General features: G+C 41.5%; 1 protein-coding gene across 1 annotated transcript; it reads left to right on the forward strand.

Moving 5' to 3' along the window:
• On the forward strand, window positions 1–25,229 carry WRNIP1 (WRN helicase interacting protein 1). The gene is made up of 7 exons (XM_064705380.1): window positions 1–570; window positions 9,496–9,687; window positions 10,692–10,936; window positions 17,586–17,818; window positions 22,883–23,038; window positions 23,915–23,994; window positions 24,457–25,229. The coding sequence occupies exons 1-7, from the start codon at window positions 40–42 to the stop codon at window positions 24,730–24,732; spliced, it is 1,713 nt and encodes a 570-aa protein (XP_064561450.1). The 5' UTR covers window positions 1–39; the 3' UTR covers window positions 24,733–25,229.
• The last annotated feature ends 1,410 nt before the right edge of the window (window positions 25,230–26,639 follow it).

The following is a 26,639-nucleotide window of genomic DNA, read 5'->3' on the forward strand; positions in this document are numbered from 1 at the left end:
TGCGGGCGGCTCCGCTTCCTGCCCGGGCCGCGGGAACCCATGGAGGAGCCGACGGAGGGCGCCGAGGGGGAGCGGGTGGTGCAGTGCCCGGTGTGCCTGCGGGAGCTGCCGGGCGCCGACATCAACGCGCACCTGGACCGCTGCCTGCAGGCCGGTGGCGCCGAGGCCGAGCCCCCCAGCAAGCGGCCGCGCCTCGCCGCCGCCCCGCCGGGCGGCCAGGCCGAGGAGCAGCCGGAGGAGGCCCGCCCGCCCGCCAGGTCCCCTGTCTTCTCCCTCTTCCACAAGGGCCGCGGCGGCGGACAGAGCCCGGCAGCCGCCGGCGGGAGGAGCGGCGCGGCGCGGGACGAGGCCGCCGTGCCAGGGGGCCATGGATGCGCGGCCGCGCTGTGCGGGGAGAGCCTGGCGCAGAAGCTGGAGGGGAAGCCCCTGGCCGAGCGGCTGCGGCCGGACACGCTGGGCAACTACGTGGGGCAGGAGCGGGTGCTGGGGGCGCAGACCCTGCTGCGGTCCCTGCTGGAGTCCCACGAAATCCCCTCGCTCATCCTGTGGGGGCCGCCGGGCTGCGGGAAGGTGAGTGCGGGCGGCCCCCTCGCAGCCGGCGAGGTCGGGCCGCTGCGGCTTCACGTGGCTCTTGAGGCCGCTGTACCTAAAACCTGCTAATTTTCGGACTCTCTCTTTTCTTCGCCCTTCTGTCTTCTTGGTTTCTTTTATAGCTTCCTTACGTTGGCTGATGTCCATTAGTTTTCACTTAAGATTACAAAAAACACAACCTGCCTCGTGAATAAAATAGAATTGGCCCACCCCTATCAGCCCCGCTCCATGCAGTTTGCTCTTTGGTTACACAAAGCCTCTCTTGCTTTCAGATAATTCAGATCTCGTAACTCCAAAGTCCGTACCTAAAACATAAGCCGTGGTTTAGTTAATGGCTGAGAAGCTGAAAAACAGCCGCAACATAGAATCTCTAAATACGTGTAGGAAACCAGCAGGTTAATACAGCACAGTTTGTGAGTACTAGGTTTGTTTTAGCCTACGAATTCTTGCCCCTAAGAGAAGGCAGCACTGCTGGGGAAGGCAGATAATTTACGGCTAAGCACTCATCCACCTTCAGCCACTTTTAGGTGGGTCTTTGTGGGATCTGACCACGGCATCTTCATGTTCTGCCTCCTTTAGCATACCAGGGGCCATCATGAATCCCCAGAGACCCTCTAGCACAGCAGGGAAGGGATTCACAGTTGGTGTGAGGGAAGGACCAAAGGAATGCCTCAGGTGTGGTTGAGCAGTGTTTAAGATCTTGCCTTAATTTTGTCCTGTTCTTCCACATATTTCAGATTTGTGGTGTGGCAGGGCAAACAAAATACAGTTTTCTCTGTCAGTCTAATGTGTTCACAACATTTAGTTTCATGTATTATATATTTATATAATTTGGTGTGTTGGCTGTGTGAGAGAATGTTTGAGGAATCTGGGATAGGGGAAGCAATTAATGCTTAGCAGAGAAGTTAAGGACAGAGCAGCAGCTTGCTCTTGTCAGCATACTTAATTGAAAATAAAAGAGACTTGCTATGTGGTGTTTGAATAATTATGCTAGTCAGTCACAGTAAGTAAGGAGCAGGTGTTAGAATGAGATGAATACCATTAGCAGTGATGCAGCAGGTTTCTTAGGCTAGATAACATACACCTCAAAAGAACCAACTAGTGAACTTCAATAATTGCCACTTCCTTTAAAATAACAAAGTAATAGCAGAAAGTAAGAGCTCAGAATAGATGGGGTGAAGAAGGGCTGTTTCTGAAAACTGATTAAAGGGGAGGTGGATTGACTCAAGTAAGATGGCCAGAGAGAGAAGTGGAATTCAGTTCTTTAATAAATAGGAATTCTTTCTGAATAACACATTCAGGAGCTTGCTTCTATATTTTTTGTGGTCTCCTGCCTTTTGTTTCTTGTTATCTCTGTCAACAGCATGTGCTTGCTCTTTCTTGAAGCCCTCTTTGCTCAGGAAAAAAAAGCTGTACAAGTACAGCGGTAGCAAAGCAAAGGCTGCAGAAGAGTCTCTGCAAACTGGCACTGCTTCAGTGGCCTTTGAGTTGGGATCTGATGAATGCACCTGGCTTTGACCATGGAAGTGCTTTTTCATGAGCTTGTGACAGCCTAACAGTTGTGTTCCAGGTCTCCTTTAGGAGCCTTCTGTGGTACTGAAAGTGTCTTTGGGTAAAGGGTGATCTGTTTTATACCTGTAATGTCACAGCTTTCATTCTTCTTTCATCCGGTGCATCATCCACACCCATATGCTTTACGCATAATTGTATTTAGTGAGCTTGCTTTTCACAGAGTTTAAATTCTGTTGTTCGTCAGTTGTCTGACTTGCATCATTTCTGGGCCTTTTGACCCTTCAAAGAACAGTTCCACAATTCCTCTGTTACATTTTTACTCACTGAGCAAAAATACTATTGGGTAACTCTTCTGCTTTCTAGGTTATTCCTTCTCAGCAGAGTTTTGAGTCTATCTGCTTTCAGCTGGCTCCTGATGAAACACCCATTATTGGCTGAACCAGAAATTCCTTCTGCAAAAAGTTGAACTTCACCCCTTCACCCATGTTTATCAATATTTCTAGGATGGTGCTAGAGTAGAGTTTTATCTTAGGCCTTCTTCCCCATAAATCATAATGTCTGTCTGAGTTAAATAGTTAAAAGTTCTGTTGTTTTCTTGGATATGTCCTTATAAAATTCCTCTCCTGACAGATTTAACATGCAAGCAAAGTAGTCGACCTGAAGATGAAAAAGGAGATCTGTTCTTGCCTGCCTATCTCTCTCACTTACTATTTGAGTTGTATGTATATAATGTATCTAAGAAGACATTTCATGAGGAAGCAATATTGGGCTTGAAAACCTGAAAGATCCTGTAGAGGAGAAGCAAGCTGCCTTCCTCAGGACCTGGTTGGACTGATCAGCAAAAACTGCTTCCATTAAGTACAGTGCTTTTCAGCAGTAACAAGGCCGTATGCTAAGCTCTGCCCATCAAAGAGCTAAAATAGCAGCATAATTAGATATGTTGGTCTAAATTCAGAAGTGCTGTGTAAGGTGGTCATACATTTCTTAAACCTCTACAGGCTCTTGCTACCCATGGAATCTGGTTGTTGCAGCCCATCTATGCCTTCTTCCATTTCTACAGCCAAATGCCATGGTAACTGATACTTTTGAAAAGGGTAGAGCAGGACTAAGTAAAAAAAAAACTGAACATGGAATAAATCATTAGGGCCAAATTTCAAATCAATTTACATATTTTTCAATCTGGATGTTTATGAAAAATTGTAGTTCAACAGCCTTTTTCTAAGCAAGAAGAAAATAATCTTGCTTGTTAAAGTGCTATAAATGTAATATTTCTTATTGTAGGTCAAGAGTATTTTTGGAGAATTTTTATCATGAGACAATAAAGCTAGGTACTAGAATAAAAACATGTGTCTGCTCTGCCCAAGTCGATTTTGGCCTCAGCTGCACTTGAATATTGAAGGAAACATCCTCAAAATTGAAAAGACAAAATCGGGGTATCTCTGTTTCTTTTCTGGGGTATATCCTCGTTTCTTTTGAGTTTCCATCTGTACTGAGTCCTCTTACTTTAAGGGAACATGATCTTTGTACCTTGAATCTGTCATCCTAATTATGTAGGAAGCCAAGGTGCTCTGGATGAAAAGACTTTGACTTTTTGTTTGCACTTTTGTCACTCTGAAGTGTTGAACACAAGAGCCAGTTTTCTTCTTTTAAGAAGCTGACCAGACTCAGGCCAGAGGAAACAGTGCTTCAAAGAGATGCCGTGGTTATTAACTTAGGAACATTTAGCTTGTTCATACTGACTATGCAAATTTTTAAAGGCCTGTATAAATCCGAGTGTAATGTGAGTAAGCTGTGCTGTGATTTATGGCACCTTAATACAGGGATTTAGATTTTTGCATGTCTGCCATTGGGGCACCAATTTTAGTAAAGAGTTAGCGGGGGGACACAGCGTAACTTGAGCACCGAATAATTTTGCTGCCACAGATGAAGTTTAAGCCTTATAAACCTGAACATTCCGTATTTAAGTACAGTAAACATTCCCTCTTATGGCTGCTGTGTAACAAGAAAAAAATAGGTAGCAAGTGGCATGAACCCACTCCTTACAGAAGATAGGACAAAGAGTGTTCATGGATGATTTTTTGAGATTCATGTGTGCACTCCAGTAATAAGATAAAATAAGTAATGTTGGTATGAGTGCAAAACATTAAAAACTCCAGTAAGTGGTCTTTGAAGTTGCTATCAAATCTTCTCTGGCATTATATTTTATTTCTAGGACTCCCTGTATTTCTTTGCATTCAATAAATGACCTATTGAAACACGAAGTCCAACACCTGTTTTGGTGCCCACGTATTTATCATCGCTTCTCAGTGCTTCTTATTTTGCTGATTCAAGTGGTTACCTAATGGGCTGTTTGATTGCTTGAGTGTATTTTGTCTCCTCTTATTCATACAGCTTCGAACCTGATTTGAACCATTTGAACTAATGAGTTCCTTCGATTGATTACCATGAAAGTTTAAACTGAAAATGCATCATGTCTTTTACAGTAGTGTAAACTGAAAGTCCAGGACAGCTCTGAAAAATGGGTTAGTCTTTGCAGTTACCTTTGCAGGGTTTGCAACACTTCCTTTGCAGGGAGCAGTGTTGTAATGCAGTGTGCTTGGTTTTGCTTATGCCAATTTGAATCAAGAATAACTTGGGGTGGCTCTCTAGGAAGAGAACACTGGAAGAGAAAATACCACTGTATCCATAAAACAGTTGGAATTTAAGTACACGATTCAGAATACAGCAAATGGAGATACAGCTCCATTTCAACAAACATTATGCAATGACCTTGCATCTGTTTATGCTTGGTTGGGCTTGGATTCTGGAAGAGCTGTAAAGCACATACTGTGTCTCTTGTTCAGTGGCACTTACTCCTCCAGTAGTATCTCAGTGGGCTATTTGGGGTTTGAGGAACCAAACAAGATGGGTAAGAATAGCATCTGCCCTTATATAAACACCAACTGCTGCTACTTTTGATTGTGTTTATCTCTATAGACAGTGTCTCCGGGCCATGTTCACCTGCTGTGCTGCCAATTTCCTTTAGACACGGCCTGGCTTATCTCCTGTGACGCAGTGTGGCACAGAGAACATCCACAGAGCTACATCCCAGAGAGCTGCTGCCCTGTGTGGCATCCAAGGATGCTGTTGGTGTCTCCCTCAAGGCAGTGAAACAGAGCACGGCCTTTCATGATTGCTTGGCAGACACAGTGTGGCCCTGCTGCCAGCAAAGGGAGGGTTGAAGGTGAGGGGAGACCATTGATGGCAACACCATGTAAACAAAGATTTGGAAATCCTGGCCGGAATAAAGGAAGAGCAAAAGATAGCTGCAAAGTCATGGTCAAAGAGCAGCAAAGAAAATCAGGGTGCTAGTTCAGCACTCTGATAATATGGCTTAGACCCTACAGGTCTGTAGGTGTAACTAGCCTGTTGTGTTTTGCACTGGGCTTATCAGTCTCTTTTCATCCCTGCCACAAACATAATATACATTGTGGTTTGCTCTGGAACAAACCAGCAAAGTCACTTGTTGGGGAAACCTACATGCCAACTAGATTATCCCTGCTCAGGAATAATCCATGCTGTGCTGCACTTGTGCCAGTCTGTGCCAGATCTGCTTTGGTCACCTAAACATGGCCTGGCAGAGCCTACAGCCTTCCAGACTTCCTGGGAGAACCGTGTAGGACCTTAGGTTTCACAGTGTTCTTGATATGGTCTAATCCTGTGTTCTGATCCCTTCCCAGGTTTTTCCAATTCCACTTCCTGAAGTGAGTTTGGCAGTACCACTCTTCATTCTTGTAAGGAACTTTGGTGAGCTAATGTGGTGAGCATAGTTTAATGGCCTGGTGCAGGGCTGCAAAAATCAATAAAACCACCTTACTTCTGAGCAGGTAGTCCTTGAACATCAGCATCAATAAGACTGGCTTAACTTGTATGAGCTTTTAACTCTTTCTTCCAGCCGTGGATGTGAGGGAGCTTTGACTAGTGGCAGTGCAGAGAGGAGAGAAATACTTCATACTTAGGAGTGTTGCCCAGTCAGGGAAACTTCTGAGTATACAGAAAATTCTTGTCTCCTAGAACAAACACCCAGCTTACCAAACAGCAAATCTGATTGACTTTTCTGCTCTGACAGTGGGAGGTGTGTGGAGCCAAGCATGCTTTGTGGGTTGCTTTTGTTTCATCCATACCTTGTATCAAAGCCTTGAAAAATGAGTAGCATTGCTGTGAGTGAGCTTGCTTGTTTGGGTTTTTTGTTTTGGTTGGTTGGTTGCTGGCTGTTTGTAAATCTGAGACAGTTTCAGCTTCTGGGAAAGGATATTCTCATTTGGGCTGACACAAAGCAATAGGTACAGGATGGTGAAGGAGAGTTTCAGTAGTTAAGTGTTTGTTCTGTGTGCAGTGGGTCTGGAAATAAATGACCATGGGCTGAAGTTAAGTGTTATTCATTGGTGAATAACGGTTTGGAAGTTTCTTGGTGAGCATGTTTCTGTTTCAGAACAGCTCTTTATGATGTCGCTGCTTTAGCTTGTCTAAACAAGTAGGTCAGTAAAGTCTCACAATATTCAGCATAAAAGTTGAGGTAATAGGTATGATTTTGAATGGTTTGGCATCATAGTAGAAGAGAACTAAGAATGGTTTCTAGAAAGGGCAAGGAGCTGTGAGCTCCTTGTAAGGTGTTATTTTTAGTGAAGTTAGCAAAAGGTTAGTTTGCAGAATCACTGGATCACTCCTGTTCTTAATTTGTGGGAAACAATATTCCTGCTCCTGCCCATAAAGAAAGAAACATGAACTAAATAAGAAACACCTGTATAATAAAAGGAGTATTACCAACTTTTTAAATTTTCCTTTTGTGCCTGTTATGCAGGTTCTGATTCAGGGGTACTCAGTAAATTGCAACATCAGTGTCCCTATTTAAAAAGATTTGTTTTCCAGTGTAAGAATCAAACATCAAAATTTATTTTAGATTATGAAGGATAATCAGTGTATTTTCTACTGCCTTATTCCATATCAGATTTCTAATTTTCTTCTTGTTCCTTAAATGCATTGCCCATGGGGGAAAACTGGGATATTAGCATGTGAGTTATAGGTGTTTTGTGCTACTGCCTTCATACTTAAGCTACTTTGCTTACATGAATTCTCTACTAGGTTTTGGGTTCCTTTAGGTTGTAACCTGAAGTAACAAAGAGGGGGAAAACTGTAGCTTGTTACTGACTTTTGCTTGAGATGGTGGGACAAAAAGCAGCATAAAAATCCTGAACTCATGGGAAGTCTTTCAGAGGACCAGGGAAAGTTTTACATCTGTGTGATAGGCAGTTTGACTTGCTGAATGATTGATTGTGCAGAACAGAAGGAAGAGGCTGTGAACATGCCTGTCCTTGTCAAGCATTGCATTTGAAAGGCAATGTATGTTATTCTTACTGCAACCTTTGGTGACCCACAAGTTGGCAGAGGAAGAGAGGTATCTGCTGGCTGAGATCCGTGCAGCAGATTTCAAGTAGATTCTTGGTCTAACAGTAACTTTCAAACAAATCTCTTTGATTTTTTTCCCTTAAATTAGAATTAAAAATATGGACTCCTGTGCATGTGTATAAAACAAAGTCTTTACTGGTTTTTTTGTAAATAACAAAACTCTCTTGAGTGACAGCCAGGCTACAATGTGAGCTGCCAGTCCAGGTGGAGCTACAAGAAGAATAGCTGCTTTATTTTTTTTTCTTTGTCATCTCACCACTGCCACTTTTAGAGAAGGAAAAGGTACATTTTCCTTTTTCATCTTCAAATTTGATGTATTGGATGTTTGTGTGCTTTCAGAGATTTTTAAGGCATGGATATATCCTCTGAAGTTACATTCTGATTCAAGGCCCTTTTGTAAGGAAACATGAATTCTGGTTTTAATTTAATTACTCCGTTTCAAAGATATTTTTGTTTGGTTTTGATGGGGTGGGGGTGAAATTTGCTTACTTGTTTATTTTCTCAGATATTGCTAATATCTGTAGGCTTTGCTGCAAACACTTTCCAAGTGTTTTCCTCTGCAATGATACAGCTTGGGGATGGGCTGGTGGATTGAGCTCCAGGAAGCGAGGAAGGATCTGACATGGGATGTGAGTCTTGTGTCAGGACCTGAAATGACACTGCTTCTGAAGGCAATCAGGAAGCCCTTACTAAAACTGAAGCAAGAATAAATAACAATATATCCTTCTCCTTAGCCTCCCATTTTCTAACTTGGGCTGGTTGCGGTTTCAGGGACAAGGAAATCCATTAAATGGATAGAGCAGGGTACTGCAACACCGTTGGTAGCCAAGTGGTAGGTGCTTGTTTCTGCAGCCTCCCTGCAAGAGGATCAGGTTGACACCACCTGCTGCTTTAACCTCAGCACTTAGAATATCTTCTGAGGTGGTTTTGTTGGCACCTGTCCCTGTCCTCATCTGCTGAGGCTCTCCTGTCTTCGGTCTCCTTTGGATCCTTCTCTACTAGAACCGTGAGCTTGATGGAAGAATCACCTGTTTTCTCTAGCAGTACTTTCAAATAGAGATACACTCTGTTTGGGACATACACCTGTGTTAACTAAAGGTTGTGAAGGAAAGTCTCAAAATCATGTCTGTTATATGTTCTGGTGTAGTAAATCTACCCAGGTTGGTGGAGGTTGTGTCTGTGCTTTGGTAGGCTTAGTGAAATTCTAAATAAATTTGGATTTGAAGGAGTTATTCATAAGGACAGGAAAACAACATGGCTGCTTACTAAAAACAGCCAGTTTGGTCAGTCAGCTGCCTTTTGCTTCTCTGCACCAGCATTTGATTACTGTTGACTATTTAGATTTAAGAGTTTACATTTTCTTAAGTACACATGTAAATTTCTAATGCTAATGTTCTCATGCTTTTGTAGAAACTGCAGTCTGATTAATTTCATTTTTATGTGTATTTGAAATATAAAAGGGTTTAGTTAATAACATTGTAGCTTTTTATTTCTCACATGCAGTTGCACTGTAACCTCTTAGGCAGGTGTCTTGGGGTAGTCCAGCTCTTTATCCATTAACATGCTCCACAAAATAACTGCACAGGGAATTGCAGTCAGCCCGTCTTCTGTGACAGAAATGTATTTGGCAGAGAGTTCTTCTTCCGTGACAAAGGAGACAGCTGTCAGTGCTGTCCTTTTCAGTACTGAGGCTCACAGGGTCTGGTATGGAAAAGTGCAGGCATTGGAAATGCAGCAGAGGAATTGGCAGCTACCTCTAGCAGGAAGTTTTTAAGTCTTCTGTGCCCTAGAATAACGTGAGCTAAAAGCTAAATATTAACTCTGTAAACTGTCAACACTGCCCCTATGTCCAAAATCTATAGCATTGTTCTTGACATATTTCCTTTAAATTGGTACTTTCTGTGTCTGAAATGATTTTTACAAAGCTTTCTCCTGTTGCTGTTTCAGACTACACTGGCACACATCATAGCCAACAGCAGCAAAAAGAATGGCATGAGGTTTGTGACACTGTCAGCCACAAGTGCCAAGACAAATGATGTTCGAGATGTCATCAGCCAAGCCCAGAATGAAAAAAGACTCTTCAAGAGAAAAACTATCCTCTTTATTGATGAGATCCATCGTTTCAATAAATCTCAGCAGGTATTGTACTGCACTGCTTTTTTAAAAGAGCTTTTGTCAGCACTTCTGTAAAATCTCCCACTTTGCCTTAAGGGGATACCTTCCTCCGGGCTTTTGATTTCAATGTTAATACTTGTAGTAGATGAATTTGGCAGAAACATAAAAATTAAATTCCTTAGCTAACTTCCAACCAACATTTAATTATTGTGATTCAAGAATTTCAATAAAAGGCTGAGTTATACTTACATGCCAGTCTTTATATGATACTTTTATGAAATTTTATTTTTGCAAAGTCATGTTAGTAGTGTTTCTCATCTTCATTTTAGCCTCAATCTGGGGGGTTGCACTCTGTATTACCTTTACAATGGTCTGGAATGTGAATGTGCCAAAGGTGGGTATTTTAATGTTGTCCTCTCTTCTGTGTAAGAAAAAAATCAGTCTTGGCATGGTACTTCAGGATAACACTGCAGCCATCACTTGGGCTTTTTTTCTTTTTTCTTTCCTAGGTATAAGGTTTTTTTAGTTGTGCCATGGAAAGCTTGAATTCTGTATGCTTGAATACTACAGGTTGCAGTTATTAAATTGAACTGTTCTGTAATCTTCCTGTAGTGTACTGCATACAGAATTAAGCAGGGAATTGTAGCCCTAAAGGTTGATTCAAAGCGTATTTAGGAGTAGCGTCACTATTTGTTATCCTTGATAAGGCAATTTCATGATTTCTTGTGTTGCCATGCAATAAACCAAAGTCACACAAACCCAAAATTTGCAGATTTCTTTACCCTATTTCTTTTCAGCTGGTAGGGTCAATCTCAGTGCAGTCATTTATTATTAAGGTGTTGTGTGCATGAAATTAAGTCATTTCAATATCTGTGCAGATTAACTGCCTTGTCAGTGTGGTTATTTGTCATATCAACAGGGAACCCAAAGACTCACAAGACACAAAAAAAAAGGTAACCTACTCACATGGGATGTTTCAGGTTGTCATTGATCGAGATCAGCTTTTTCTGCTTCCCTCCCATGCTCAGGACACTTTCCTTCCGCACGTCGAGTGTGGGACGGTAACCCTGATAGGAGCGACCACAGAAAACCCTTCCTTCCAAGTGAACGCCGCTCTCCTGAGCCGGTGCCGGGTGATCGTCCTGGAGAAGCTCTCGGCTGAAGCGATGGAGGCAATTCTGATGAGGGCTGTCAGGTTCTTAGGGCTCCAGGTTGTGGGCCAGGGCGACCAGCTCGGCACCCCTGCGACTGGCAGCAGCAGCAAGAGCTCAGAGTGAGTACTTTATGGGCTGCGGGGTGTTAACGTGCACAGCCCGAGGAGCTGACTGCCTGCCAGGGAGAGAATGAAGCAGTTGGGGGTGGGAAGAGAAACCCTAGCCACTTCTGATAGTAAAGAAAAGAAGTGGCAGCATATGGCAGGGGCGGGGGTGACAGGAGAGAGAGAATTCAGAGCATTGGCTCGCTCCATCCAAAACATAATCTCACCGTCTGGATTAGGACAGAATTTTATACTTGGATCCATAACTCCTGACTCACCCTCTCAGGATATTTAAATCTGTTCTGCTGCTGAGGATTTGCTGTGGAAGCCTGTATCTGGGTCTTTGTCATATCTTAATGTGTGTTACTTCTCACTACTGATTGTAAAAGCATCATGTTTCCGTTAAGTGCTGAATGGGCTATCCCCTCTTAATTTGGAAGCGCCTGTCAGAAGTTTGTTGTTTTCCGAGAATTCGTTTTTAATGAGATCAGGGAGGGTAATGCTGCTTCTGTTCTTTGGTTGCAGGATAAGTCCTGTGCTGTGTTTTAGGATACCCAGTGACGAGAGGAGACTGTTGCTGTGTGACGTTAATAGATTGTTTTAAGAGAGACTTTGTTTTTCTCTGCCCCTTGATGTCCAGACAGATAAATTCATATTAAACATTTTCTAAAGTTTTGGAAAAAACAACATCCAGATTTGTCTACAAGAGATGTTATCTGCCTTCTGAAACAGGAGGCTGGCAAATAAGAGTAATGCATGGTACTGTGGTACTCACATGCAAGCTATTACACTTCCTTCGTGTTGGTTCTTGGCTGCACTCCTGGTGATTTACAGTGCATTGGTGTGGTGGTGATTGACAGACTGTATGAAATACATGAGAGGGAACCCACTTGAACTTTGTCACAGAATGTAAGCACAAAGAATTGCCAACCTGAATGCTGAGGTCAGGACAGGTAAGGAAAGGGATTCCTTTTTTATTTTTAGGTTACCCACCTCATGGTTTATTTATTTGTAGCTTTTATGTGTTGTAGTAATATGAATTTTAGAAGAGAAGGCAGTACTGCATGTCAGCATTAATGTAGTGGCACAGCTGTGGTTGTGGCTACACCCTGACTGGGGTTCAGAGGCTTTCCTTTCTGTACAGGATTAAAGTACAAGGCATAGTTTCAGCTGCAGTTGTTTGGGTTTGGGTTTCGCTGGACTCTCCATGTCTGTAGCCTTCCAATAGCTATGGATGATTTAAACAGCGCGGTGCTTCATCAAACTGAAAGAAGTCTGGCAGGCAGACTGTCAGACTAACACAGTTTCAGAAATCTCTCCCTGGGGAGAGAGGGCCACACTCCAAAGGCAGTCATGGGAGCCAAGCCTTTAAAAATAAAAATGGGGGTTTGAATTGAGGAGGTTTTGTTGCAGTTGTGTCTTTCTTATCTTTCATTATGCAGTCTGTTGCTGAGCTACAATTCCTACACTCTGTTGCGGATAAGTTCAGATTTTTATAAGCCATCCACCCTCCCATGATTCTGGTTTGGATTTCTCATTGATTCCTGCTTCTTGCTTCAGTGTCCATACCATTTCTGCTTCTTCATTTCCTCTCCACTGCTCTGCAGGAGCAGCTGTCTCAGCTTTTTATGCCCTTGCCTCTATGGAACAGGACTGTCATTAGATGCAGGAAGGTAACTGTTCATGCTGTCCTGAAGAATAAATGGAAATCACCAATTACAATTAATTTGATTGTTAATGGTGCTCACCTTTATACCAAAGTGAGAAAAGGAGCTGTAAGGTAGCACGTCCCCAAACCATGGGATGTACCCACTTTGAAAGGTCTAGCAGGAAGGCACAAGAGATGTGTACATTGAATTTTGGGTTTCGTTTCCCATGTTAGTCTCGCTTTCCAAGCCACAGCAGTGTAGTATGAAGTACTACACTGCTGTGTAGTACTTAGCCACAGTTAATCAGATGGTTTTGTATCACATCAGTTGTCTGACAGGATGGCTTACCTAGGAGATTTTGAAGGAGAGGATGATTCTTTGTAGTCTCTCTTGTTGCCTTGAGGAATATGGTGAGGGTGAATCTTCCTTAGTCTTTACAAGCATCTGATGTGTTTGGCAAGGATGCAGCCATCCCCAGGGAATTCAATGGATTTCATCATCTGCACTCCATAAGGAAAGTGTGCTGTACCCAAAACTGTTTCCTTAGATTTTCTTTGTGGATTTTTCTTATCTTACTTCCACCATTGGGGCAGGTTTCTGATAAGGTTAGATCACCTGGATTCTCTTCCACTCCACTGTGGCCTTTTCTTGCTCTAAAGCTGGAGCAACTAGCAGTTTCTTGGATATCTTTCTGTTTGTTGTGTCATCATGGCTCACAAAGGTTCTTTGACAGTTTTTATGTTAATTACTGGATTTCTTTAGGATAATATGTGCTTTTTGTTATATTTGCATCAGCATTACTGCCATCAGACTGTGCCTCTGAAGTCTTGAGTAAATCTGAAGACTGTACTGAGGTATAGTCTTCAGTATACTGAAGATGGAGAAACGAGAAAGAAAGAAGCATACTCATGATGAAAAGTAAGAAGTCAGTGTTAAAGATGTTTTTTATTGCTGCAACTGCTTGTGCTTTGTGCAGTTTATGCTGTGTCAGTAGTAGCACCAGCTGTTTCAGGTGTGCACTGATACATTACACTTGTACTGTGTCGGTGGTGGAAGAAACCAAATTCTTCTCTTGGCTTTTTATTTTTGCCATTCAAGTGCTGCCCTCAGAATGGTATCTCTAATTGAAGTCAGAGTAAACTGGATGGTTGATTAATGTGTCTGAAGCTAGATAGCACACAGCTGAGGGAAATGGAAGGAACCCCAGGTTCCTGTTGGCAAGCCCAAACATCATGCAGTTCAGCTTGCTACTGGCTGTATTACAAAGTTCTGGCGTGTTTCGAATTCACTGGTGCGTAAATCACAACACTGAAGGTGGAATTCCTTTGGATCTTCAGTGTTCGATACTTTCTTGAAAATTTTTCCTTAATTGAAATATCCATTCAATTTCCTTTGAGGAAATGAATTGCTGAGGTGCGACAATGCTGTAAGGTAGTGAGGAGTGCATATCACACTGCAGTAGTTCAGTTGAAGAACTGTGTTTGCCTGTTAAAGTGTTGCAATCTGCCAAGGAGTGAACATAGTGAGAATAATTGCATTGAGAAAATAAGAAAGTACTGATCTATGTGGGAAAGAAGCAGTGAGTGCTTTATCTTGTTTTGCTCAGTAATTTTTTAAATCTTTGATCACACAGGTTCTCCTTGCTTGGGCTTCCTTATATTTACTCCCTGATACTGCTTATTCTCTCGTCATTGGCTCAAGTGCAGTGGTGCTGTGTGGGTTTAATGGGTTGTTCATCAGACATTTCATGTTGGTTCTTGGCACAAGCTGTCTCAAGGGAATGGTGATAAAGACAACCTGGAAGAAGGATTTATTATCCTGTAGTGGTAGTTTTCCATTCCTTGAGCTAGTATATCACCTTCAGCCCAGTGAGTGATGGATCCCAGCACGTCCCTTTTGGCTTGTTTATGTTTTGGTCTCCGTATCATTGGTTACAAGGTACCAACATTGACCATTGGCATCCAGTGGGTGTTCGGTGTTAATTTTGGAAGTTGAATAAAATATGGGATTGCCCATCTGCAAGCGTATCAGGAGCTTGGAAAGAAGTCAGAAAGCATGGCAGTTATTCTGCCTTGTGGTTCTGATGGGTGCAGAAGTTGGATAAACTGGAGGGAGTAGGGCACTTGAGCTTCTGAAGACAGGATGGGCTTAAAAATGTAAAACACAACAGTGGTTTTTGGAAGCCAAGGTATTGAAATAATTGCCGTCATGATTTTGAAATTAGATATTAGACTCCTGCCTAGTGAAGTTAAATCATCGGAAAATTGAATGATTCACCTCAGAAAAAAAATCTCAATTCAGTTATTCTGAGTATAACATTTTATTATTTTGAAATACGAAATGTGTATGGAGCTGAGATTATGCAACAGGAAAGTATTGTGTTATTTCCAATCAGTGATTCTCATCAATGTGCTGTGCAAGCAACTTGTATGTGAAAGTTTCCTCCATTTATTTTTGTTCTTTATCACATTCTGCATGTCATGCTATTGTAGGCATGGGCTGGATCAGCCAATACATAATGCGTTATTTGGATTGGAATTGCCATTACCCTTAGGTTATAACTGAAATTTCACCATGAAAATGGACAGGGCCATTGCTTGTAACAGCGTTTTCATACTTTCTTGTGAATATTTGTTTCACTTCCTGTAATATAAATTGCTTACGTTGAGCCAACAGGGCAGTTAGAATCCTATAGTGAAACAAAAGACAGGAATTCAACTCAGATTTAAATTAGCAGATAAATTGCAGAAGTGCTCTGAGGCCTCAACTTTTTTTGGGAAAGACTGTACTTAGCTTCTTGCAAGGTAGTACCTGCCTTTTAGTGCTCTCAATGCTTCCTCTTTCTTGGAGTCACTGTCTGCAGCTGTGGTATCTGTGTGAGGAGGCCTCAAGCACAGGATGTGTTTCTCTGTAACCAGCAGGCAAAGAGCTTAGTCCTTGAAGGTGAAACCGTCTCTCAAGTATGCCCTGCTGGTGTGTGAGAAGTGTTTGCTTATTATGTTGTATATGTGGGGTTGTTTCTGCTGAAGGAGGTCTTAGCAGCAGGATGTCTGTGTGAAGTGCCTGCTGGATTTTTAAAAAGAACTTTTGCTTTCCTTGCTGGCTTTTTTAATTTAAAGCTTATGAAAGATCTGGTACCCATCTGTAGTGCTGAGGGATGAATGTTGCTTCCTGATTTTAAAGGAATTTGATGCTTGAGATAATTGACTACGTCTCTGTGCAGATGCATTGTTCTGCTTCCTTGTTCAAAGACTGTGTTTGAAACACCCTGGCAAAAGTGCTACTTCATGTGTGTTAATATTTTTACTAGATTCATCAAATACATGAGAAATAAGGCGATGGAAAAAAGTCATGATGAGATGCATTGCATGTGATGCATCTGGTTTTGCCAGGGTGTGATGTCTACTCTCTGCAGCATGGGATTTGCCCCTAGAAGACATTTGTCAGCTTTCACTTGCAGTGGTTGATTAAGATTGCAGCTCTACTAGTTCTTCCTTTTTATGTGTAGCCATGAGAGGACTCAAATATTAACTGCTAAAATTTTTCCAGAACCTGCTGTCTTTTTCTTTTGTGTGGCAAGTGCAAAGTGGGTTTGCAAGGAGAAAGAGATGGCAAGTAAAGAAAATCAATGGACACATCTGTCTGGGAATCCTGATGCTGCATTTTTCTACACCACTGGTAGTAGTAGTAACACATCTTTTGGTAAATGAAGTGCAGGGCTGTTGTGAATCCTTAATTATTTGACACACAAGACTTCATAAGAAATGGCCTCTCACACCAAGCCCTATGTGCTAATCCTTACTGATACCTGCCACTCTTGATTTACAGTGCAGCTACTACAAGAGGCTCAGTTAGGGCCATTAATGTCATATTTTAATTTCATTAGCTGCTGTCTCAAAATCAGATCAGTTACACCTTCTGCCTTAGATGTTACCTTTTCTACATTACTGAGGTTTGAGGATTAAATCCCCAACAGGGTGCCTGTGAAACATGCAGAGGTGAACTGGTTAGGATGTGTCCCAACAGTGAGGAGTGCAGCCTAGCGGGTGAAGACCTAGAGACAAAACTTGAGGACTTCATTGTCCTCACAGATTTTTCATGGACTCACTAGAAGATCTCAAGAGATCCTGCTGCTGCATTTCTCAGGTCTTCTCATCTTCATAGAATCACTGAATATTCTGAGCTGGAAGGGACCCACAAGGATCATCAAGTCCAACTCTTAACTGAATGGCCCATACAGGGATCAAACCCTTGATGTTATCAACACCGTGCTCCAATCAACTGAGCTAGTCTCAGTGATTTGTTAATTTAGAACATGATTTCACTAGAATTTGGCCTTTTTCACATTTGTGAAACACTTGGAGCAGTAGATGGCAAGAAGAGTGATGGACATATATTGGGATGCAGCTTCTTTCTAATAAGATTTTTTTTTTTACCCCAGTGACTAAGTTGTAATATGAAAAAAGTAGGATGCACTGTGTTTTACATTGTAAACAGCCTTTCCAGTTGTTGTTTTCTAAAGAAAACTGATAGCACCTCTTGCTGTTGTTAGTAGTTAGTTCCAAACATCATCCTAATGACTTTATAACTCACTATATTCTCTCACCTGCATTTGGATAGCTTGCTGCCTTTTCACTGTTCTTCCACCAAGGAATTTGAACTGCCACCAGTGAAATGCTGATGGAGTAAAACCTTGTAAAGTTCAGCTAGCTGTATCAGAACTGGGCTGTGGTGAAAACCTAACCCTAGTTTTTGTTGAATTTATTGAGGTGAGGAAAAATAAGGGGGTTAAATAGAAGAGAGCTCCTGCCCTACATTTTTTGTGTGCAATTGTATTTAGCAGGCACTGGAGCAGGAGGAAGAGGGTGGGCCCCTGGTTCTGCAGGACAAGTTAAGACAGGTCTTAAACCCAGCTGTGCATCAAGAAACTTTGTAAAGAAACATCATCTCCCCAGCACAGCAGGCTGGGAGAGGAGTGTGATGGGGGCTAAGGGTGTGTGGTTATTCTGTTGCAGATTCCCAGTGTACATAGAGGAGAAAGCTCTGAACACACTTGCCTATCTTTGCGATGGGGATGCCAGGACTGGGCTGAACGGACTCCAGCTGGCAGTTCAGGCCAGAGTAGCAGCGGGAAGGAACGCTCCTTTGAACACCTCTGCAAAGGGTGGTGCTGCACATGGCATTGTGGTAACAGAAGAGCATGTAAAGGAGGGGCTCCAGCGGTCTCACATCCTGTATGACCGAGCAGGTGAGCCACAGATGCAGTTTCTGAGATGCAGTGTTCTCCAAATGTGATAGCTTCTCTAATTCCTCTTTCTTCTCCCTTTTTTGTACCAGCTGCTCTACTGAAACAGTGGTTGTACTGAAGTTTGTCCCAAAAGTTACTTTTCCTCTACAGTGCAGTTCAGCTTGAAATTAGTTCTCAACCAGGAAGTGTAGATTAGCTGAAAGACCCATTTGCTGTCCTGAGAACAGTTGCATGGTGAAATTATTTGTTATTTAAGGTCTATGAGGGTTTCAGTGAAAGGGACAGAAGAATTTGATGAGGACATTTTTTTTGAAGGGTTGGATATCTTCCATTGCACTTTTACTCCTTTGAAAGTCTTGGGAGTGCTCACATCCACAGCAATATGTTGTGTCAAAACCTGAGCAGTTTGCTTTATTTTTAGAGTTGCTTTTTAAGGTAATGAATTCTGTAGCTTGCTTAGGGCAGGCCACATAAATCGCATTGCACTTAATGCTTCCTAGAGTGATAACCACTCTTACTAAATTTGTGACTTGGCAATCTTAGGCATCACAGTAGCTGGCCACTAAACCATTTTATGTTAGAGGGTTAAAAATCAGTGAGTGTCAGATTAGGTGAATCCCCTTGAATGAATATGCTGGTTTTTCAGCAACACTTGAATGACTGTGCAGAATAGTATGAAGTGATTATGCCAAGCAGTATTTGAAGAACTCATTCATTTTCTTTTTTATTTCTTTTTAGGCCATTGTTTCTGATATGCTGCATTAACTGCCACTGTTCAAAATCTGTGATGAGAGCTTTCTTGAGGCTGGTTATAACCTATGCCCGCTTGCAGCCTTCTTGCTACAAAGAAATAATGATGACTCACTGTCAGGAGAAAGGCAGCTGGGCAGATACTGATCTAATGGCAGCTGAGAAGTCAAGGGCAGGCAGGGGGAGGGAGAAGAAACATTTTATGGGGTCTGTGGCAGGAAGAGGTCATGATTAGAAGGAAGTGGAAAATCTGACTGGTTTGCTGGTACGAGTCTCTTGCACAGCATAGGTCTCTTGTGTGTTTGCTGTCGCCTTGTGGCCACTGTCACACAGAACTCTTGGCTGTGTCACCTTCTTGCTCTGGTACAGATGGCACAGAGTGCCTCTTCCTGAGGCTTGCATCAACTCTGGGTAGAGTGTGTCAGGCCCTTCTCTGTTTCAGTAATCTTTGTTGTGGTTTATTGTGAGGTTTTTGGTTGGAGATTTTCAGAATGGTGAAAGCAATGAAAACTTTTTCTGGGTTGTATAAATCCCAGAAAGCCTGACAGATATTGTCACAGTAGCAGGTTGCCCAAGTACATGTCTTTTCAGAATTTCTTCTGTGGAATGGTCTATTGTTGTCCCCTGACTGTTGGCTGCAGGTTGAGCACTTTTGTCCATAGTAGAGGTGGCTGTTTGTCCTAAATACAAAGGACTTTCAGATGGCGGCTACTGCATAAATTTTTCTTTTTTTTTTTGGTAGCATGTTTTAGCTAACACCTTTTGAATCACAGCTGTGGTGGTGGGATCTACAGTCCTCTAAAATAAAATGCTTCAGTCTTTTAAAGTGGAGGGTCTAATCATGATAGAAACAACACACATGTGTTGCATGTTCATGTAGGAAACACAAAATAATTTATTAGTGTTCAAAGTGTAAATATGGACTTTTTATTTTACATTCTTTTTTGTTAACCTTCTGCAAAATTTGCCAAATACGTGTAATTCGGCATTCTCTTCTGTATTTTCATCAAGTAATCTAGGAAAGAAATCATTCATAATGCAGTTGTTAGGCTGTTGTTCTAATCTATGTGCAGACATGTAAAGAGAAGGTTTTTGTGCAGATAGTTTATGCATTTTAGCTGGAAGGACAAAGAAACAACTTTAATCAAATTTCACTGCCAGCAGCTGCCTGAAGCCCTTGCAGTTGGAGAGGAAACAAAAACTGTTAGTAATATTTTAGTTTTAATTTCAGTTGGTAAAATTTTGATCCTTTTAGAAAAATGATGTAGCAACCAAATTCATTGAAGTTTACCAGCAGATGGGCAATGACTAGATCCTTAAAATAGAGTTGTACTGTTCCCCCTTCCTTTTACAGATTGTATCACTCTGCTAGCACTGATTTAATAAGATAAATCAGTAATTTCACTGCCACTGTGGTGACATAACTTCATGTATGGTAAAGACTGGGAATGTGTTATGCTGAAGTTAATTTATTCTGCAGTCTGGAACACAGTTTTTCCTTTACCTTCTCAGGCGGAGAAAAGAGAAGGTATCTCACTCTCCTGGGTTTGCTGTCAGGGCAGAGCTTAGAGCCATGTGGGCAGGAATAAGTTGCTATTCCATACCATGCACATCATTGCTGTGGTAGGGGAGTAGCTTATTTGGAATTGGATTCCCAACTGGTGTTAAATCACCACACTTGCACCATAGTGGTTTTTTCCAGCTCAGTTTTTTTCTGCTGGATCAGAATGAGAAGTCTTCTCATCCATGCTCTTGGTCTACTCTTGCTTCCAGGGCTTTCTTCTTTCCTTTATTAGTGAACAGTTTGATGTTTACCTTTGCCTAAGATAAGAAATAATTTGAGATGGGGACTGATTTTAGTTTTGCCCACTGCTTTGTGAATAGAAATTGTTTAAGAAGCTCAAATATTAATTATGGTGAGTGAACAAGACCTTTTCCCATATCTTCTACCAATATGACTTCAGATAAATCAGCATCTTAAACTGGCCTGAAAACGCCTCATGAGCACATAAAGCAATCTGTGGGCATATGTCAACAAGATTTATATACCTGTATATGTCAGACACTAGAAAAGCCCTCTCTTCCATAAAGCCTCTTGTGCAGTGTCTTGTTTCAGAGAGGTATTTGCCTTTGTGGGAACTGCATAGAGAAAATTTATTTCTGTTCCAAAAATTCTTCATAGTTTTGATTTCAAGAGGCATCTGAGATACAGCAGAGATAGATAAACTGGTATGTGAATGTCTCTCAACTCAATTGATAAGGCCCAAACCTATATGTTAGCTAACCAGCAAGAGAAGGCTAATAAATAAAGGTCTGCTAAAAGCTCTAGGTTTTTTTAAGCTGCTTTTGCTATCTCAGGCTATCTATAAACTGTATATTTAGACAGTTTAGAAATGTATTTTTAGACATTTTAGAAATGAAAAATCTCTCTCCAATGCACATCACTGTATTTTGTCTTTAATTGATAGTGCAACATGACTATACTGAAGTATTGTCATTGTAGCTCTGTCACCAACACTAACTTTGTAAGGAAGGAAATAAAAAGCAAAAACTAATTCCCTTCTCAGCCTGAAGTCTGAAATTCCCTGCAGGTTTATATATCTAAACCAAACCTATCTGCTGGATTCCTTCTGCCTCTCCAGCTGAAATCCTCACATATGACACTTTACAGTAGCCCAAACAGCACATAAAAGCCTCCAGCAAAAAACTCTGGATGAGTGCAACCTCTGGAGATATTTAAAGGCCATCTTCCTTACTTTTAAGAGACCAAGAGACGCCTCTTGCAAGAGGATGATGCGAGTTCAGCTGCTCGGGGTTACTGCTCCTGACTCAAGTGTTTTGGTGGAGCACGGACGTGCTGTTTGTGTTGGCTCCAGTAAGGGCTGCATACCAGGGCTCTTTGTGTGGAGTCCTAGCAAAAATAGCTGTCTGACTGCCTGTGCTCACCAGCAGCCTCTTGAATTCCCCACAGAATCACACTCCAGCAGGAGCAGAGAGGAGGCAAGGGACCTGGGAGGTGGAGGTCTTGCTGGCTACAAAAGGAACAACTACGGCAGCGTGGTGATGTTGGTTCCCAAACTCACTCAGGCAGCCCTTTTATTTTTCAGGGCCTACAAGTCACTGCTGTGTTCTGATTTGGCCCTCAGGCTGTAAATCCTTTTAGCCTTAGGAAGAAGAGGAATATTAACAGATGGCTGTGCATGCAGCCAGTTGCCTTTACAACACATACTTAGCTGTGAGCCAAGGAATGCTAGGCACTTGAAAAAATAAAAAAAAAGCAGATAACATGGAAAGTTTGACAATATTGTAGCAAAATACTCTTACAAGTTTGATTAAAAGACATGCATAAGAATCAAAACCAGTTGAACAGAGGAAAATTGTAAGCAGGAAGGGTCTCATTCGGTGTTTGTAATACTGACTCCCTATTTTTAATTGTAGCCCTAGAAGATCTGTGGAATAGCTCTGTTTCTCCTTGGAGTCCAAATCTAATCATATATTAAGCTTAAATATTAAAAAAAAAATCCTTGTATTTCTTTCAGTCTTCCCACTTTTTACTTAGAAGCCTGGCATTTCAAGTGTTGTTGCAGTAGGGCAAGTGTCCACACTTGAACTCAGCATTTCTTAGGGGTTTCCCAGGATTGTGCACTGCAATTCTGTTTTTTCTAAATTGTATGGTGTTCCATCATTGTATATCCATGACATTTCCTTTTTTCTCACCCCTATAGAGCACATCAAACTCGTGTTTTACTGCACACTTAATTTTCAAGTTTTAGATGATATGAAATGTCACTTTTCTAAAATATCACTACTGTATTACTGTATCCAGTGCTATCTTGTATCGCTGGATTTCTCTTAATTCGTGTGTTGTCTTCTCAGAGCTCTGTGTGTGTCCAAAAGCAGTGATCAGCTATTTCTATGTGCTTGTACTTTTTGGCAATTACAAACTATTTATGCAGAGTTTTCTTCCTAACTGCTTAAGATATCTGGGGTTATCTTTTTTTTTCTTTTGAAGGGAAGGCAGTTAGTTTACAAAACTCAAATTGTTTGCCTAGCAATGTTTAAAAAACAACAACTTCCTTTTCATCAGCAGTTGCTCTGATTTGCTTATGTAGTTAGGGAATGATTCACATAGGAAACCATGAAGGCACTGAAAACAATAATGAACACTGTAACCACATATCCCTAAAAAGAGCTTGAAAAAGCACCTTATGTTTACTGATGTAATCTAGTAAAATACATTCTGTTCCCTTAAAGGCATTTCACTTAATTTCCTCCTAACAGCTTTGTGTATTGCTTCTCCCCCATCTTGAACAGGAGAAGAACATTACAACTGCATCTCTGCCCTGCACAAGTCTATGAGAGGCTCTGATGAAAACGCCTCCCTTTACTGGCTTGCTCGAATGCTTGAGGGCGGTGAGGATCCCCTCTATGTGGCAAGGAGGCTGGTGAGGTTTGCAAGTGAAGATATAGGTCAGTATTTGCACTATTTCACATGGGAAAATCATGTTGAATGAAGATCTGCCAGGCTTCTCTGGTTTCTGAAAGTTGGCTTCTGAAAAACGAATGCAAAATATGCAGAATAGGTACAAAATACTGAAATGCTGCACATGGCATAAAAACTTTGTACATGCAGGCAGAGACCTACATAAGGTATTATTGTGATGATTACCTATTTCAGGAAAGACAAATGTTTTTGAGGTCAGGGTTGGTGTGTATTAATATGGATTCTTTTAAGCCCTGCTGGTTGGTAGGTCACCAGTAAACTTGTGCCAGCACAGAGTGTGTATTTCAGGGATATCTGATTTTCTAATAAATCTGGCACATGAATACCAGCCATGATCTGCATTCCTTAGGTTTAATAGCTGTAAGGCATGTCTATTTACTTATCCAGAGTAGCAGATTCAGCAACACTTCTAGCACATACGTGATGGGTGAAGAGTTAGGAGACCTGTGAAACTATGTCTGTATAGCAGTATTTCCCCATTTCTTTATTAATTTCAAAAGGTAGGAGATTCATATGTGGTCAGCTACTGCTCAGGCTGCCACTGTGTGGCAGCAGATTCAGTCTAAATCATACACACAGCTTAGACTTTTTTTCCTTTTTCTTTTTTTTTCTTTTTTTTCTTTTTTTTATTTTTTTTGTGGGAGGAGGAAAGCTTGAGGAAGGAGGGAGTGTATCTTATGTATGATTTGTTATTGTACCAGGAATTCCAATATCTGAGAAAGCAACTCTGAAATGTGCATGGATACCTTACAGGAAAGGGAAAAAATAGTTTTTTAAAAAAAAAAAGACATTAAGTGAAGTAAATAGACTCTAACCTGCTTTTATCTGATCCCTTTCTGTAGGACTGGCAGATCCTCTGGCTTTAACACAAGCAGTTGCTGCTTATCAAGGCTGTCACTTCATTGGAATGCCTGAGTGTGAGGTAAATGCTTCATTAATTCACTGATTTGAAAGTTCTGCAATCTGTAAAACCTATCTGTAACTATAAAAAGAAGCAGATTGCAAGGACAGGACAGACTTAGTTACTTGTTCATTCTGCATGTCCCTTCTTTGACCAGAGAACATTGTAGCTCTTAAAATAGATGCTGTAGTTTAAAAAGAAGTCACTGCATATTTATTGTTAAAATGTGATGCATGAACATATATAATTTTTCTCTGTTTTTTTCTATGATAGATAAAGTAGCTGTTACTTTCTAGTAGTGAAAACCATGGAGCTATGGTATTGTTAAATAATTCATCTTGTTTTAAGTATTCATATTATAGTAGCAGGCAGAGGTCAGTTTAAAAACAATCCCTGCCATGCTGTACAGCCAACCTGAATAGCAGGCCTTTTCCCAAAGAGCTTAAAAGAGGTAATTTAACATTTCACTCTGCTTGTTTGCAGGTGATTCTAGCACAGTGTGTAGTGTACTTTGCCAGAGCCCCAAAGTCCATAGAGGTGTACAGGGCATATGGCAACGTCAAGGAATGCCTGAGGATGCACACAGGACCACTGCCCCCTGTTCCCCTGCACCTGAGAAACGCCCCAACAAGGCTCATGAAGAACCTGGGCTATGGAAAAGGTTACAAATACAACCCCATGTACAAGGGACCTGTGGAGCAGGACTACCTACCAGAAGAGTTGAAAGGAACAGACTTCTTCAAGGAACGAAAAACGTGACTGCTGTGCTCAGAATCGGTTTTGATTTTATGACTCATACGTTTTCTACTGGGATCAAAATTCCCCTTACAGTGTCAGCTGCCTGTTACCCTGGTTAAAAGGATTAAACCACCAAGCCTTCTAGATACTTTTTTATCCTTCTGCTTTTATTGCTGTTGTTCAGAAGGTATTTTGTAAAGGTTTGCAGTTAGGCAGTGTAGAAATGCAAAATAAGCTGTATCCATATAGTGCTGTCACTGGTTTAAATGAAATTAAGAAAAAAACAAGAGACTTGTGTTTCTGGCTCTTGCTGTGAGACAAGAAATATTACTGTGCTGCTTTTTAAAATCAGTGTCGATTTCAGATTTTGAGAACATTATTTTCCAGAAAAATAGTAAATTGTCCTTCCTTTGCTAAAATACTGTACAAAATATAATTACATATTTTTTCTGTTATGATCTTTCAGAGACCAATTTTGTACAACAGTTATTAAACCAATAAAGCTGTTACAAATAGTGTCTATGCATTTGTTCAAATACTCCTATGACAGCGGTGTGGTTTTGAAAGTTTGATCTCCCTTTAATTCTATTGTCCCTTCTTTCCAGAGCAAGTTAAATTCATTTTGTAAGCAGAATAGTCATAAAAATGACCTCTGGAGTGATACCAAGCTCTTAGCACCTCTCTCCAGCTGTGATATGACCCAGCCACCTGCAGGTCAGCTGTCTGGACCACACCAGTTGCAGGTGAGTGTTTTTTGGCAGCAGAGGTATTTGTGCTGCATGGCCTTAGATCAGAGGGGTTGCCACAGCCACACGTCTGGAGCTCATTCAGAGCAATGTTCACAAGCCTGGAGACCTGTGGGCTGAGAACGCAGTGCCAAGTCCAGAAGCCAACTTTATTCTGCTTATTGCTCTGAATTCTCAAGACGGATTGATGACCTTTGGCCTTGATCAAAAGTTTTGGATATACAGTCTCCAAAATTTTGTGATTTGTATTGGAGATTAATTTTGTTGTGAGATTGCCTTCTTACAAAGTTCTGTGTGATGTAGGGGTCAAGCCAAAGATCCTGGTGTAACTGAAATGTTTCAGAAACTGAACCTTTTGCATGACTATGTACTGTTAGAGGGTTCCACTCATATTCTTTAAACATTTCTATGTTCTGCTACCTTAAATAAGCAGTTTTTGAATGGGCAAAAAGTTGTTCTAAAGACAAGCAAGTATTTCAACAAGCTTTATTTATGTACATTTGCATGCTTTTCTTTTTAACACAATTCACTTTGTTGTTGTTTGGTTGGAACTTCTTGTTGCATATATTAAGGGGTTGATTAATTAGATTAGTATTTTTATCCTGATGGTCCTCCGAAATGCCTTTGGAGGAATAAACAAGGTGTGGTATTTTCCAATGCTGAACCAGCATGTGCTCACCTTCAGAGGGCAGCACAGGTTGGCAAAGGGTTCAGACGTAGTACTTCATTCCTCAGCCTCCTGTGGAGGCAGAAATCGTGTCCCTCAGGGCAGATCCATCAGACAGTGCTGTTTAATTGGCTACCAAAATATTGGTAACACGAAGTTAATGTTTCAAAGCCATTGTGTTGCATGGCTGCTCTTCAAGCCAAGGATTATTTACCTTTTCCCTTCCTCCCTGTGGTAAGTAGCAGCACTGGAGAGTGGCTGCTTCCTGCTCTCTCCGTGCTGCTGATGTGCATCTCTTTTATATCCCCTTATGGAGGGTCATCTCCTCTCTTTGAAGAACTCCACACTCCATTAGAAAGTCCATCAGGACCAGATGTACTCAGAGGTGAACATTTCCCAACCCTCCAAAACAGACCCAAGGCAAAAACATCCCTTTCTGCTCTCGGCAATTTATGCAGTCTCCATACAGGATTGAAAATGCTGCTTTCATAAGCCAGTCTAGTGAAACTGCTTCA

The sequence above is a fragment of the Zonotrichia leucophrys genome, chromosome 2 (genome assembly GCF_028769735.1).
Source record: "Zonotrichia leucophrys gambelii isolate GWCS_2022_RI chromosome 2, RI_Zleu_2.0, whole genome shotgun sequence".
NCBI classification, from domain to species: domain Eukaryota; kingdom Metazoa; phylum Chordata; class Aves; order Passeriformes; family Passerellidae; genus Zonotrichia; species Zonotrichia leucophrys.

What these genes read in the sequence shown, in the direction of transcription:
- WRNIP1 (XM_064705380.1), top strand. Translation starts at nt 40, where the DNA reads ATGGAGGAGCCGACGGAGGGCGCCGAGGGGGAGCGGGTGGTGCAGTGC. An exon ending in GTTTCAATAAATCTCAGCAG is followed by an intron (nt 9,688 to 10,691) that starts GTATTGTACTGC and finishes TCCCATGCTCAG; the next exon opens with GACACTTTCCTTCCGCACGT. An exon ending in CATCCTGTATGACCGAGCAG is followed by an intron (nt 17,819 to 22,882) that starts GTGAGCCACAGA and finishes CATCTTGAACAG; the next exon opens with GAGAAGAACATTACAACTGC.